Genomic DNA, 14,585 nt, shown 5'->3' with positions numbered 1-14,585 from the left:
CAAGGAATGTTTTTGCAACATCTGGGGAACGAATCCACTCTAGCGAACTGTTAAATACGCTCACGTGCCTTTCTAGCGACATGCGGTGAAAGCAAAATACGCGGGACGGGATTTTGACCCCCCACCGCATTCGGATCCGAGTCCGTCCTTCTTTTGTGGCGCACAAACGCTTCATTCTTCACCACATCCTGCACTGTATATCTCGCCTATTAGAGCCCGTCGTAATTAAGGCTGATTGTTTGAAAGTGCTGAATGGCGCTCTGTGTGTAAAAATACGCACCCCCCCCGCCCCGATCGGGCCGGGATGTGCCGCTGGGAGCACAAAAGCTCCGTCGTTTCGGTTTCAGGTTACAGTTCACGGGGACAGGAATGTTCTCTGCGACCTCCTGGCTCATTTGGGAATTGTAGTCCGCTCACAAGAAAACTGTTGTTGATGTTTTTTTTCAGTGTAATGAGGGTATTATAATCAATGCATGACTCATCCTTTCCAACCTCATATCCCCCCGGCCGGGCTTACCCGCAGTTTGGCCCGCAGAAATACTCCAGCGAAGCACTTTTTCTGCGTCTTTGTTTCCAACCAGATGAAATACAATCGTCGTCGGTCGTCGATGAATTCGGAGGGGCTGCGATGGAAAATATGGGCGATTCTGCTTGGGTTTTGATTCTGCCTCATCCAATTAGCTTGTATAAATATTATACCAAATATTTGTCAAATATGGCATGATTTGGCGTGTCAAATTTCAAGCGATTGCATGTTCCCCACCCAACTTCATCCATGGCCGGTCCATTGGAGACTGGTGTTCCCAGTCGGAATGGTCATTAGTCCTTATATGCCCTGTGATTGGCTGGCGGTGAGTGCAGGGTGTATGGTGAATGGTGGTTCGTTGACTTATAACTGGCTGACGAAGTAGCCCAGGGTGTCTCTATCCAAAAGTCAGCTCTGACGAAAAACTCTAAATTGTCCGCAGACATGAGCGTGAAAGGTAGTTTGTCTATTTGACTGGCGACCAGTCCAAGGCGTTACGACAGCTGTGACGGATTGTCAATCTATAGGGGTGGGCAAACTTTTTTGATTGGTGGGCCACAAGGGGTTCTAAAATTTGACAGGGGGGGCCGGACCAGGAGCACATGGATGGAGTGTTTTGGTCACCTCACCTCATCGGAGACGAAAAATACATTTAATTTTAAATGAAAGTGAACAAAAGCATGACAATAATATATATGTCTTTGAAAACCCACAATATTGAGAAAATAAAACATTAACAAAGTTTATTCTGCAAATTGTTTTCAAGTTTGGCGGGCCGGATTCAAACGTTTAACAGGCCGCATGTGGCCCCCGGGCCGTTGTTTGCCCACACCTGATATAGGAGAGCACAATAGTAAACTTTATTGAAAAACAGTGTAGAGAAAACAGTGGTCTGATTAAAAAAAAATAAATAAATAAATAAATAAATCAGTCCCTGAAAAGGTGCGGTGGAAGCCTTCCCCTTAAATGTGGCGTCTTGAAATGTAAACGATTATTGAGCCTTCTTTGTGCTTTCTTGTGTGAGGGGGGAAAGAAAAAAAAAAACAGCAGCACATTGAGTCAGTTTTTCCGTTCTAGTTAGGGGTGGACTGATTTATATCATCAGCGCTGTGAAGTAAACCATCTGGGGCTCTGCTAAAGCAATGAGACGCACAGAACGAAAACGAGAGAGCACAAGCCAGAGAGTCCTTGAAAAACAAAAGTACTTGCGGTTCATCTTTCGGGGACGCGGCGCTCAGCATTCGGAGGCATTGCGCGTCATGACGAGTCATTCACCAGCCTGGTGGTGAAACGGCGGCGATGGAGACTTGAACTGCTGCGTCTTGGACTCAAGTCAAGTCGAGTCGCTGTTTTGATGACTTTGCGACTGGACTTGCTAAACACTAAAAGACTTGACTTGGTTTCTCGGACTCTGGCCTTGACTTGAGAAATGATGAGGCGTCATACGGGCTTTTAATGGCTTGAACCCGATTTGTTGGCTCTTCGGAGTGCCTGCACACGCATTAAGTGTGAAATTGAACAACAATGAAAATCTGTCCAATTGTGATGTGGGCTAATTCACATCATATCCAATTTGGAACTGACAACAAGCGTTTCATTTTGTTCATTCAACTTTTGACAACAGAAGCTAGCGCTAGCAATCTAGCTAGTTACTTTCATGAGGATTGTGTTGATTGAAATTTGGGCGACATGACCGATACTTAAGAGAGTGAAAAAGTGGATTTGTGTGTGACTCAACAGGATGTCCATGTGTGTGTGTGTGTGTGTGTGTGTGTGTGTGTGCAATGAAGCCAATCTAGCAGACGTAATGCTTGCTGTATGATTTCCCACGTCTGGTCACATGCTAAAGGTCGGTGCTGAGTCTCGCCATGGTATAGTTCCAAAGAACGGCTCAGACAGAAAAAGTGGTGAGGAGTTGCCTTTGGTTTCGAGTTAAATTAGGGGAAAGCGTTAGTTAGAGTTGAGGTAAGTGTAAGGCCACAATGGGTTCTAAAATTTGACAGAAGGGCCGGACTAGTAGCTGATGGATGGAGTGTTTTGGTCACCTCACCTCATCGGAGAAAAAAAAAAAATATTTAATTTTAAATGAAAATGAACAAAAGCATTACAACAAAATATCTGTCTTTGACACACCAAAGCATTTAGAAAATAAAACATTAACGCGGTTTATTCATTTAATTTTTTTCAAGTTTGGCGGGCCGGATTCAAACATTTAATGAGCCGCATGTGGCCCCCGGGCCGCAGTTTGCCCAAGCCGGGTTTAGATGAATCGGGGTGGATGTTAATTGTGTTCGTTCACTGATTTAGGGTTTAGCTTTAGTGTTTTTTTTTTGTTTTTGTTTTTTTTTTTTCAGGCTGGTGTTTTAAAATCCTGGGTAGGTTTGGAAGTGTTCCGGTTACTACGGCGTATTGATAAAAATGGTCTGGCTACGCAGAGATTCGACTTAAAGTTAGGGGTTAAGAGGTTTCAGGGGTTAAGTTTAGGGTTGGGGGGGGTTAGTTTGGAGTGTTTTGGGGTGGTGCTTAGATGGTTCATTAGCATTAAGGATTAAGTATGGAGTGTTTGGGTTCGAGGGTTCAGGGGGTAGGGGAAGATCTTTTGGATTCCGATTTTTTTGGGGGGTTGAAGTGTTAGGTTTAGAGGGTCAGAGATAATATCGCGGGTTAAGGTTCGGTCTCTAAATTATGTTCACGACAGATGCTCAACAAGGCATATTGTCGTCGCTTGTGTGGCGATGCGCTCTCGTTGTTGGGGGGGGGAGCAGAATCTTTCAAAACGGGCATTCTTGGTTTTGGAGCTCGCCTCCTCTTTATGACTGCTAATTACCGCTTGCTTGTCCTTGGAGCCAGGTCAAGCATGCGCGCCCGGAGAGTCGGCCGGCCGGCCTCACTTCGGCAAGGGTCCATGCCCATCAGGAGGAGGAGGAGGAGGAGGGCCAGTGAAAGAGGAATGTTAATCTCCTCCCCACCATGAAGTTTCACTATTCCAGCTCCCCTCCCTCCTGTGCCGTCTGAGGAGTTCACAAGGATTGGTCCCGAGTGTGTGTTTGGTGGAAAAAAAGACACGGAATGGGATCCACCACACGTTTGGCACAGAGCCGAGACCTGGATTATGGATCCCGAGCTACTGTTCAAAGAAAAGAAGGTGGAAATAAAAGGTCGTGTGGCGAGTGAATGATATTGTCATAAAGCCGCAATGATGCAAATTTCAATTGGAATTCACGCTCCTCTTTTTTACTAAGCGTCAAACGGGCTGCTGACTCTTCACGGAAAGTTCATCTTGAGTGAAAATGGAATCTCACGGTCGCGTTCGGAGAATAATAATCAGATAAATAAAGCAACGCTGCGTATTTAGATGGAATTTATGCTCATTGACCTGTCAGACAAGTTGTCCCATGATGCGGTGCTGAAATCAGAGGAATTTGAACAATTTAGAATTTTAGCTTTGCAAAGATCAGAAATCCATAGAATCATTTTGTAACCCGCTAGCAAAATTCATGAGAAAATATCCGACCACCTGAAACTCAAGTCAAGGTTTCATTTTGTTGAGTAGTTTTAAACTCTGACCCACTCCAAGTGGGCGCTGAAGCTTAAATTAAGTGGCCTTAAAAAAAAAAAAAAAAAGCTCCTAAACGGTCTGCCTGCAGAAAGGACGTCGTTTACTGTGCAACTTTGCATCCACGAAAGGAAACAGCGAGCGTGTGGGGGAAACCTCTAGGAAGTGAGGCGCATTTTCAGCAGGTAGGCCCAAAGGTGGTGGTCCCCAAGGTGCTCGCGCTAAGTGGGCAAACATCACGGCTTAACAAGGTGGCGACTGACAGCTTAGGGATGTGGTCGCGCTGGCTTCACGAGCTCATGAATGACGCCGTGTGTCTCGCTCATGTTTGCCCGCGGCCGCGTTCGGAGCGCGGCATTGGACTTTCTTTTTTGGTGGTCCTTCTTGCTGAGAAAGCACCATTGTGTTATCATCACACTTTTGCCGCTTGGCTCACCTCCCAATGACCTCGCTGAGGGCTCTTAGATCTGCGGCGGTGGAAAAAAAAAAAAAAAAAAAAAGCCCCGATTGTATGCCAGGGAAACGGGGGAAATTGGATTGAGAAATGTAAAGCCAAGGCATTGGGTGATGGATGGAAGTGCCGTGGGCGGTGGTGGCCAAAATACTCTGACTGTATTTTTGCAGAATTCAAAAAAAGAAAAAAAAAAACAATTAAGTTTGTTATCATTTGTGGCGGTTGAAAAATGTACTTGACAATGTAGGAAGTACTGACATCTGTTTTTTTAAATGTAGACGCAAATGTCAAGGACAGACGCCTGAAAAATATTCATATAAAATCTGAATGTGGTACTTATTAAGTACGGCATTTGCGCCATCCCGATGGATTGTTTCCCCAACGATCTTGTCGGGATAAGCTTGTGTCAATGCGGATTAGCGCCGGCAAGGCTGCGCGGCTGGAGGTCGTTACACAGTTATTAACGTCGACGGGTTGCCCTGCCGCGGTTGGTGAGGTGTTGTTATTGCTTCATTTCTTGTCACTAAACTAATAAATTGTCATCTGAATATTTGTAATTGCTCCACACAAATTCACCCCCACCCCTGTGAAAACTCACGTAATTCTGTTTTTGTGCACCCTTTGTAATCCTTCAAATGCAACAAGTTGATGCCAAAAATGTTGGCACCAAAGCTTTGGGAAAGTATAATTGGTGTCAAGGAAGTATTTTGATGTGACATGATCTTTGTATGTCAGGGTGAAGCTAAGTTTAGCCTGGGTCGTTAGCGGAAGTGTGGCTGCTTTATGTGCATGTTTTTGCTCTGTTGAGTGGACTGTAAAACATTTATTTTGAGATCATTGTGTGTATTATGTTTATGGTCTAGACAATTAATTTAAGCAATTAGAAAGATTCTTAGACATTGGTTCCCATCCTTCACAAATACAGTGGGTGAGGGGTCACTGACACCCTTTCCATATGTGCCACGGCGGCCATTGAAGTCACTGGCTACATGTACGCTCGTGCCCTTAAAAGGGAGAAAAAAAAAAAGGAAAGATGATTAAAGGACGGACGGAAACTGCAGGCGACGGCTGGCTGCTCGCTTATAAAAACAGTCTGAGGACATCGAGTGTCGCTTTGTTCCATTCCGTGGTTAATACAGACAATTTGAAGCTTGTTCACTGGCAAAGCTGGTTATTTCTGGACGATATAGTCAGGTTGCCAGAGAAAATCTTATTAAAAAAAAAACAACAAAAAAAACAATTGGTGTGAAAATGATGACTGATGTTTTGAAGAACCAGCCTTTGTCTTTATTGCCGTTTTAAAAACGGCATGAAAATTCAAATGGCGTTCACACTGCAATCCCTACGCGTGTGATGCACAAATTTACAGAGTGCAGTGTGAAAGGGGGGCTCCAACATAGTCGTACGACAGTAAAACCACGTTTGAGCTTGTTACTAGATATGACATCTTATTTTGCTTATCCTGAATTCTTCTGTTTGTGTTTTTTTTCTGTAAATCCTGATGAAGCCACAAGGTGGTGCCAAAACTATGCCAACAAGGAAAGTAGTAATTGGTGTCAATGAAGTAAGGATGTTGGGCATGACATACTAAAATTAGCCCGGGTTGCAAGCGAAGAGTTTATTAGAGCAATTATTACGGTCATTTACGAAAACTTGACATCCTTTTAGCACATTGCGAGAACGTTTTCAAGCGTTTGATGCTATCGCTATGCGTTGGACTAGCGACCGGAAAGTAGTACACCTCTGTAACCTAAATGCGGAAATGACGCATGCTTAGAGTCTATTCTAACTGTTTTCGTTGAATTCTTTGCATATTTTCACTCTTCGCAGCAGGGCTCTCTTTCCTGTACCGCGATAATGACGCATTCTCGTGTCAATCCCTCAAAGACGACCCACCGTGGCATATTTGTGTCACTCTCCTTGACAGACACAAGATCTCTTTTCGCGCAAGAATAGGCACAGCTCCGGGGGCCGGGATTAAAGCATTTGTCTCTCCAATCCCAGTGTGTTGAAAGCGAAACGTGTCTCCCAATGCCGTGTTGTCATGCGTACAAGTGTAATTACCAAGCGGGCGCAAATGCCGTGCTCCCAGACAGGAAGTGCGCGAGAGCGAGATGAGAACATCCCGATTGGCAAGTCCCGCCGCTCTAAATGCATCTTCCTTGGAATGCTTGACAGCGACTTGCTTGTTTATAAACCCTGATAAAGTCGCTCCCCGTTTGCCTCGCTAAGAATGTGAGAAAACTGGAGGAGGTATTGTACTGTCCGTTTGAGAGAGAGAGAGAGAGAGAGAGAGTAAGAGAGAGTGAGCGAGAGAGAGAGAGAGAGAAAGGAGCCCATATATGGAAAACGATACGTGAGGCTAAAAGAGGGCAAAAATGAATTAATAATAACTAATTAATTAAATGCAACAATCATTCTCACGCCATAGATCTTTCAATAAATCCGCTAAACTGATACTGCATAATATCAATTTTGATTCATTTTGTTGTTGTCAGTTTTACATCACTTGTTTCATGAAGCGGGAGATTCCGGCACACTCTCTTGTCCAGATGTAAAAGCTCACAGGCACATTGTGATTTTTTTTTTTTTTCGCGCGTGTGTGTGTGTGTGGTCTCTTGCCGCCTGACTCCCAAGAATGTCATACATGCGCATGGGAACCCTGCCGCAGGCACAACATCATTCTCACTTTTGTTCCGTGCGTGCCGTAAAAACGCCTGTTGTCCTTCGTGTTCTGCCGCCCTCTCAATCTTGCGCCTTGCAGCCGCGACCCCTCTTGTGTCCACACGGCCGAGGCTGGCGGCTTTTGTGGGAACAGCTGTTCGAGCAGAGCGGCTTTGGCACTTCAAGGGGGGGTGCGGTCCTGGTTGGGTTGACCTTATGTGGATTTTGGTGGCCCCGGCAAGTGTGCTAATTGCACGTTTTGGACTGCGGTTGTTTAAGCGGCGAATGGAACGGGACGGCAACGGGCGTTTTGAACTCTGAATCATGATACGTTATGAAGACTTCCTGTCAAAAGACTATTGTCGCCTTGTCAGCAAAATAAAAAAATAAGTAAAAATAAAATGAAATTATGAAAACTTGTTACCCCAAAACATGCTAAGCTAATAGGCCAAGCTACATATTACTGTTTGTGTGTGTTTATCTATACAAGCCAACTGCTTTTTGTTGACTTTGCTATTCTGTATCGGTATGCTATGTTAGCTTAGCATCTTGACTTGTTTCATGTTTGTTTATCATCTGAAATGTAGCTCACTAATCTTGGGAGCTAGTCGCTATCTATTCACACATCAATTTACGCTACAAACCTGACAACTAATTTTGATCTTTTTTCTTCCTTCTGTGCAGCGGAACCAGCCAACCTCTTGAAGATTTTAGATTTTCCCAGTTTACCCGAAGGCGTCACAAAAACAACGGGCTTCTGCTCGAATCGGCGGTCATCGCAAGGACCCGATGTGGCCTACCGAGTCTCCAAAGAAGCGCAGCTCAGCGCCCCCACCAAACAGCTGTATCCAGGTGAGTTTAGCTACAGCTACTCTAATCCCGTGCAGGTGTCTTGGTCGATCCCATTTTTACGGCCTTTCGAGGCGGCATGGTAGTAAAGCGGGGATATAATGGCTAAACATAGCGGGAGAGCAATTTCCTATTTTCCTTTTCTTGCCCTCCGGGTGGTACTTTTAAAGGCTCCTGTAACTTCATTATTTATGTCAGCCTACTAGCATGAACTTTGAATCCAGCATCTTGAGCAATTTCACTTTTTTCAACCTCAAAATATGGAAAGAAAAAAAAAATGCTCATTTCAATTGTGCAGTTGAAAGGGTTACAATAAATGAAGTAGCTTGACAAGCTAACATTGGACACATTTTAAAATTTGTAAAATGTCACATATTTATATTGGATTTAATAAAAATGAATTCAACAATTATTTAAAAAAATAAAATAAATATGTATATATATGTATTATACTCATTTTCCCATTAAACTATATAATAATAAAATCATTATTTATTTATTTTTTTAAAATGACTGCTAAAACAAACGTTTCAGTATTCTTGAGAATGCAAATGCTGAGTACATACGAGAAATTAAAGAAGGTCCCCCGGCCCGATCCAGCAAGAGGGGGCTTCTGCGGGTTAAACTGCGCTGACGTGGCTTTGAAGCTTCTTTTCCCATCTTCTCTCTGTTTTCCCTGGAGCGCCGTCAATTTCCACCGTTTATCTTTTCTCTTTGCTTTGCGGTGTCATCTCACATTTTGCTTTCTCCCAACCCCCAGAAATGTTCTTTTCATTCTTGGAATGATTTAGCAATTTGTGGGTAAGATGCATGAGAAGTGCATTGATGTGGTTGGGATTCAGAAAGTTAAAACCCTCCACTGGACCACCATCCGCGTCAGACGCTATCTGGCTCTCACTGGACCTTTGAATAGTGCCATCGTGCCTTCCTTCTTTTTGGCCGATGTATCACTTCCCTCGCATAAAAAAAAAATAAAAATTAATAAATCCCCAAATTCGCTTTGGAGCAGGGAGCCTAAGGAGCTAGCTAGCGTATTAATTAAGGTAATTAATTCCGGTGAAAAGTTAATTCATTACACGCGGCAATGACGTGACGCCATCTTTTAGTAGACATCTCCGTGAAATGAAGAATTCAATTTCCCCAAAATGTTTCTACCTCCTCCCGCCTGGCTATGCTAGCAATGTGAGATAATGAGATGAGTCCCTAGACCCGGTACCATTTTTACTTCCGTACACACTGTACCGCATTAGAGGTCGCATTTGTTTCGTAACGCGAACAAGTACATAAAAAGATCGTATTTAACAAAAACAAAAATAACTGAATTGAGCATCAAGGCTTTATTCTGTGGCTGTCGTTACACCGAGTGAGCCGCGCCAGTGACATCACTCCATCCCATTAATTTTTCCAGCTCCGCTAAGACGTTTTAAACTATTAAGCTCCGCTTTCTGCCACCTAATCCTTAAAAAATGTCGACTAATGAACGACAAAATGTGCAGACATGCAGTCATCAAATGTGCGGAAAGGATGATTCGCTTCAAACCCGAAACAGAAGTCCTTTCTATTACCTATATGACATGAAAAGGGCACCTTAATTATAGCGCGCGCGTCCCACGGCGAGGGACGTCGGCTGAGGCTACGCGCAAATTAGCACCTCAAGCTACAGATGCTAACACCGCCAGGGTTTATGTCGTCAGTCGCTTGTTTTTTTTTTTTTTTACTCAATTCGCAGAACTTCTGGGAGCCAGAGTTAAATTATGGCATTATAAAAGATGAAAGCATTTGCAGAATAAAAAAAATAATGTTAAATCGCCATATGTCATGGAATCAATATAAAACAATTAGCGGAGGTTTCTGAAAAAATTCATGAGGAACACGTCCTAAAATGTCTGAATTTTTCAAATAAACGATGATTACAGAGAGAAAGCATTCCAGGGAGAAAACCGAGCGAGTGTTTGCTAGTTGGTTGGGATGTCTCCAGAGGAGAGTCAATTTTTACGTTTGGCTCAAAAAATCCTCTGAAGGGGTTCTCGGAAACCCTTTTGGAATCCTTACTCTCCCGTATCCTTAAATCCTATTCTGTCTTTCCGTTCTGTCCATTTTCTCCACCAAAACCACGTCAGTTCTCTGACTCTTCTTTCCTTCCCTCCACCAGGTGATGTCTTCCCGGAGGACTTTTCCATCTTGGCCACAGTGAAGCCGAAGAAGGGCAGCCAGTCCTTCCTGTTGTCCGTGTACAACGAGCAGGGAATCCAGCAACTCGGACTGGAAATGGGGCGCTCGCCCGTTTTCCTCTACGAGGACCACACGGGAAAGCCCGGACCTGAGGACTACCCGCTCTTCAGGGGGATCAACCTGGCCGACGGAAAGTAGGTGGACTTGTTTAGTGGACAACGCAGATGCTTGGATTAGAGGTTAGGATTAGAGGGTAATTTTTGAGGGTGTTGGGATTTTTGAGTTAGGGATTCCCATCAGGGAACTGGAATTCGGTTTAGCATGAGGTTTTGGGTTAATTAGAGTTATTGTTAATAAGGTTAGCTAATTTGGGCTAGTGAGTTGTGATTTGGAGGAAGCGGATTAGAAGAAAGTGATTCAACGTTTGGCTTCAGATTTAGGGATTAGGAATTAGGGTACGAGTTGGTGATGAGTAGAGTTAAGGCAAGGAGTGTTAGGGTAGGCTTCATGGTTAGGGCTTAGAGCAGGGGTGGGCAAACATTTTTGATTGGCGGGCCACAATGGGTTCTAAAATTTGACAGAGGGGTCGGACCAGGAGCAGTGGGATGGAGTGTTTTAGTAACCTCACCTCATCTGAGAAAAAAAATACATTTAATTTTAAATGAAAGTGAACAAAAGCATTGCAACAAAATATATGTCTTTGAAAAACCACAATATTTAGAAAATAAAACATTGACAAGGTTTGCTCATATCATTTTTTTGAAGTTCGGATTAAAACGTTTAACGGGCCGCATGTGGCCCCCGGGCCGTAGTTTGCCCACGCCTGGGTTACAGTCTTGGTTTTAAGGTTAAATGTTTATGGTTAGGGGATGGGATTAGGGGTTAAAGGTTTAAGGATAAAATTCCGTAGCGATACGAGTAGAGGGTTTAATGTTTGTGAAATTCAGGTTACTGTTGAGGTTGAGGATTAGGGGTTGAGATTGGAAATTCGATTTGGGAGCTAGTGATAGGTGAGCATGTGGGTAAGGGGGTTTGGTTTTAGTTTAGTCAGAACATGGGGCTCAGGGTCTTACGCCGAGTATAGTTAGGTTGTAAGATAAGATAAGATGTCCTTTATTAGTCCGACAATGGGGAAATAAGACAAATCTTATTGTTGACAGCATTCCTTGAATCATTTCAAGATCAAAACCCAAAACGATTTAAAAACGTGAATACAGGTCTTGGTACACAAAATCTGCTGCCTGTGACCCAGCACTCGTTAACGGACATCTCTTCTTCTTCGTATCCAGGTGGCATCGCGTGGCCATCAGTGTGCACAAGCAGACCATCACCCTCATTCTGGACTGTAAAAAGAAGACCACCCAGAAGCTGCTCCGATCAGCCCACCCCATCATCGACACCAAAGGAATTATTGTGTTCGGAACCAGAATACTTGATGAAGAAGTCTTTGAGGTTGGTCCTGCTTGTGTTCTCTTACTGCATCGCATGAGAGAGACGCTAAGAAAAAAAAAACGTTGACAGTGAGTCCACCCATTGAGTTGTTCTGCCGGGTTTTTTTTTGTGAGGCTGTAAAGAACATTGGTGCCCATTTGCGGTTTGTGGTGACGGCGGGCATTTCCTCTGCAGACATGTCGGTGAACGAGCTCGCCCACGACCCACGCGCCGTAAATCACAATATGCACAAGACTCGTCGAAAGCTGACTGTCGCTTGCCAGCCAGATAAAATTTTGGAAAGTCACACGTTTGGTAGTCTTGACAAAACGGAGAAGGGAAGCAGGATTAGGATTCTGGGTCCAAAGATGACGGAACATGTCCACGGGCACCACTGGCCTCTCAACCAGATGGATGACTATTAATACATTTCTGCTGAGGCGTGAATTTAGTTTGAGCGTGACACACCTGATCCACTTTTGGCGTGAGCAAACTACGGCTCGGGGGCCACATGCGACCCGTTAGTCGTTTTAATCCGGCCCGCCTGAATTAAAAAAAATAAAATAATAAATAAACCTTACTGTGGTTTTCCAAGACATATTTATATTATGGTAATGCTTTTGTTCACTTTCATTTAAAATTATTATTATTATTTTTTTTCTCCGATGAGGTGAGGTGACCTAAACACTCCATCCATCGGCCCCTCTGTCAAATTTTAGAGCCCATTGTGGCCCGTTCAGCGTGACTGCAGTGTTAGCATTAGCTTTGACTTTCGAGCGTACAGCGTGAATCTAAAATGAGGACGGATTATAGCTAGCGGATGAACATTTCTCTTTTTGGCTTCGATAGGTAGCTTCATGCTGATTAAGTTTGGTTGTGCAAACCAAATTTTTTTGGACGTTACATTTTAAAAATTACAGCCGAGTCACATAAAGGTGCCCCAACGCTTTGTCTTATTGTGACCGCGAGTTCTTCAGTCGAGTCAAACAAACTGTTCTGCGGTTTCATTTCTCTTGTCCAATTTTTTTCTTTTTCATTGAACACAAATACAGTGCGGTTATAAACTTATGAAAGAGGATACTTGTTCAGATCAGTGGTTAAAAAAAACAAGGTAGAGTAACAAGACTTACTTTATTTTTTTTTCTGACAGCAATATTTTCTTTTTATTACTTTTTGTCATTTAACTACAGCGTGGACAACATTTCTTTGATCAACTAAGAAAAAACTCAAAACTCAATTTATGGAGTTGTTATCTATCCCATTGGACAAACGAGCTTTGTAAATATCTTAAATATTTCTGAAGGGCCGGGAGAATATCCTTCAGAACGGACTTCCTCGCTATGATAGACAATTTAAATAGGATAATCAATCAGAATGTAGGCATTTAAAAAAAAAAAATCCATTGTATGAGTGAGTGTGTGAGAGCTGGAGTCGAATCGTCTTTGTACTGCCAATGTCATGCTGGTCTAAAAAAAAAAAGGACTTTGGCGAGCTGATAATTAATAGCAGAGGCCAATCTGACGAGTGATTCAGAGCCAGCCGACCTCACAACTCCTTGCAGTGCAGTGTTTAAACTATGACATCACCCTCCACCTCCCGACCAGCGAGCAACCAATCTCCTGACGTTAAATCGTCCGAAACCGTTAATCAGCGCCAAGCGCAAACCAAAACCAGCTTGCTAAGTAATTAATTAATTTAACCTGCAGGATCCTGCGCCATATCGTGGCCAACGGTCGAACCAAAAATGTTTTCTTCACTTTGGTCCTATTATGAATCCATCTACGTTGCTACTAGCCTAATCCTAGCTAGCGCTAAGCTAATTTTTCTCTCAGGTCCAGAATCCCCCAAAAAACTCTCTTTTGTTGGACTCCCAAGTACAGCTGACTCGGATCAAGCAGTGGCAACTCCAAGTCTTAATCAGGTCTAATTACCCAGGAAGGCCAAATGTGGGCTGCAGTTGTTTTATTGAGAGTGACGCCATACCCAAACCATTCCAAATCCGAGCGGGGCTATCGGCAGCCCAACTCCCGGCTGTTACCGTGGGAAGGGGTCATGTTTTTTTTTTTTCACTTTTAAAAGCCTCCCCCGTTGCTCGTCTGCCAGTTTGAAGGCGGGACAGACAAGACTGCGGGAAAAAAAATGGAAAACTTCACAGCATATTTTCCAACACGTTCTCCCTTTGCTCCCTTCACCCTGTCGCCGTTTAGTCTGATCACGTTTTTTTTTTTTTTCTTCTTCGTCGGAGTACTTACCAAGCGTGCTGGGTTTCACGCAGTCGAGCCAGAATAATCACATGTAGAAACAAAATGTACTTACGAGAGTCCGAAGGTCAGGAGTTCCCATCTTTATGACAATTAAATATACATACCATGTCGGGCACCAAAATTGCAATTTAAAAACGTCATAGTTATTCATATTTTTCGAGAAATATGGAGATGACAAAAAGTTGTATATTGCCAAGAAAAATTTCTAATTTTTATTGATAAACAATGTCGTGAGGACAGTTGTAATTTTTCAACTAAAATCATATCAACGTCTACAAGAATGAAGATGTATTTTGTCAGGATGAAAAGGATATGATCCGACGATTTCAAATTTGTATTTTAAAGACAGAAAAATGTGATTATGTCAAAAAACTACAGTAGAAGTACAAATAAATTTTAGTTATAATTTTAATGGGGCGATTACAAGAAAAAAAAAAATTACTCTTTTAGGAAAGACATTCAGCATAAAACGTTTTTTTTTTTTTAAGGGACCAAAAGCATTAAAGTTTCACTAACAAATGTGTACTTACTATGGAAAAAATGTGCAATGAGGATAAAGTTGTATTTTTTTCAAGAAAAAAAAGTTGCTCCTTAGAAAAACAATGACACCTTTTTTGGGGATTAAAATTGGAGATTTTAAAATTAAAAATAAAAAATCTAAATCTTTAC

General features: G+C 43.0%; 1 protein-coding gene across 2 annotated transcripts in view; it reads left to right on the top strand.

Annotated features, from left to right (window-relative positions):
- The window catches only part of col5a1 (procollagen, type V, alpha 1), a 56,738-nt gene that overhangs the window by 4,577 nt on the left and 37,576 nt on the right, over positions 1 to 14,585 (top strand). For both annotated transcript variants that reach the window (XM_088280838.1, XM_088280837.1), the window contains exons 2-4: positions 7,885 to 8,052; positions 10,202 to 10,415; positions 11,511 to 11,673. In XM_088280838.1, coding sequence (XP_088136964.1) covers positions 7,885 to 8,052; positions 10,202 to 10,415; positions 11,511 to 11,673 — 545 coding nt within the window. The remainder of the gene's footprint in view (positions 1 to 7,884; positions 8,053 to 10,201; positions 10,416 to 11,510; positions 11,674 to 14,585) is intronic.

The sequence above is a fragment of the Idiotropiscis lumnitzeri genome, chromosome 18 (genome assembly GCF_059441095.1).
Source record: "Idiotropiscis lumnitzeri isolate Australia: NSW breed Sydney's pygmy pipehorse chromosome 18, RoL_Ilum_1.0, whole genome shotgun sequence".
Taxonomy (NCBI): domain Eukaryota; kingdom Metazoa; phylum Chordata; class Actinopteri; order Syngnathiformes; family Syngnathidae; genus Idiotropiscis; species Idiotropiscis lumnitzeri.
Note: the sequence above shows the minus strand (reverse complement) of the source record. Positions and strands in the feature narration are given on the sequence as shown.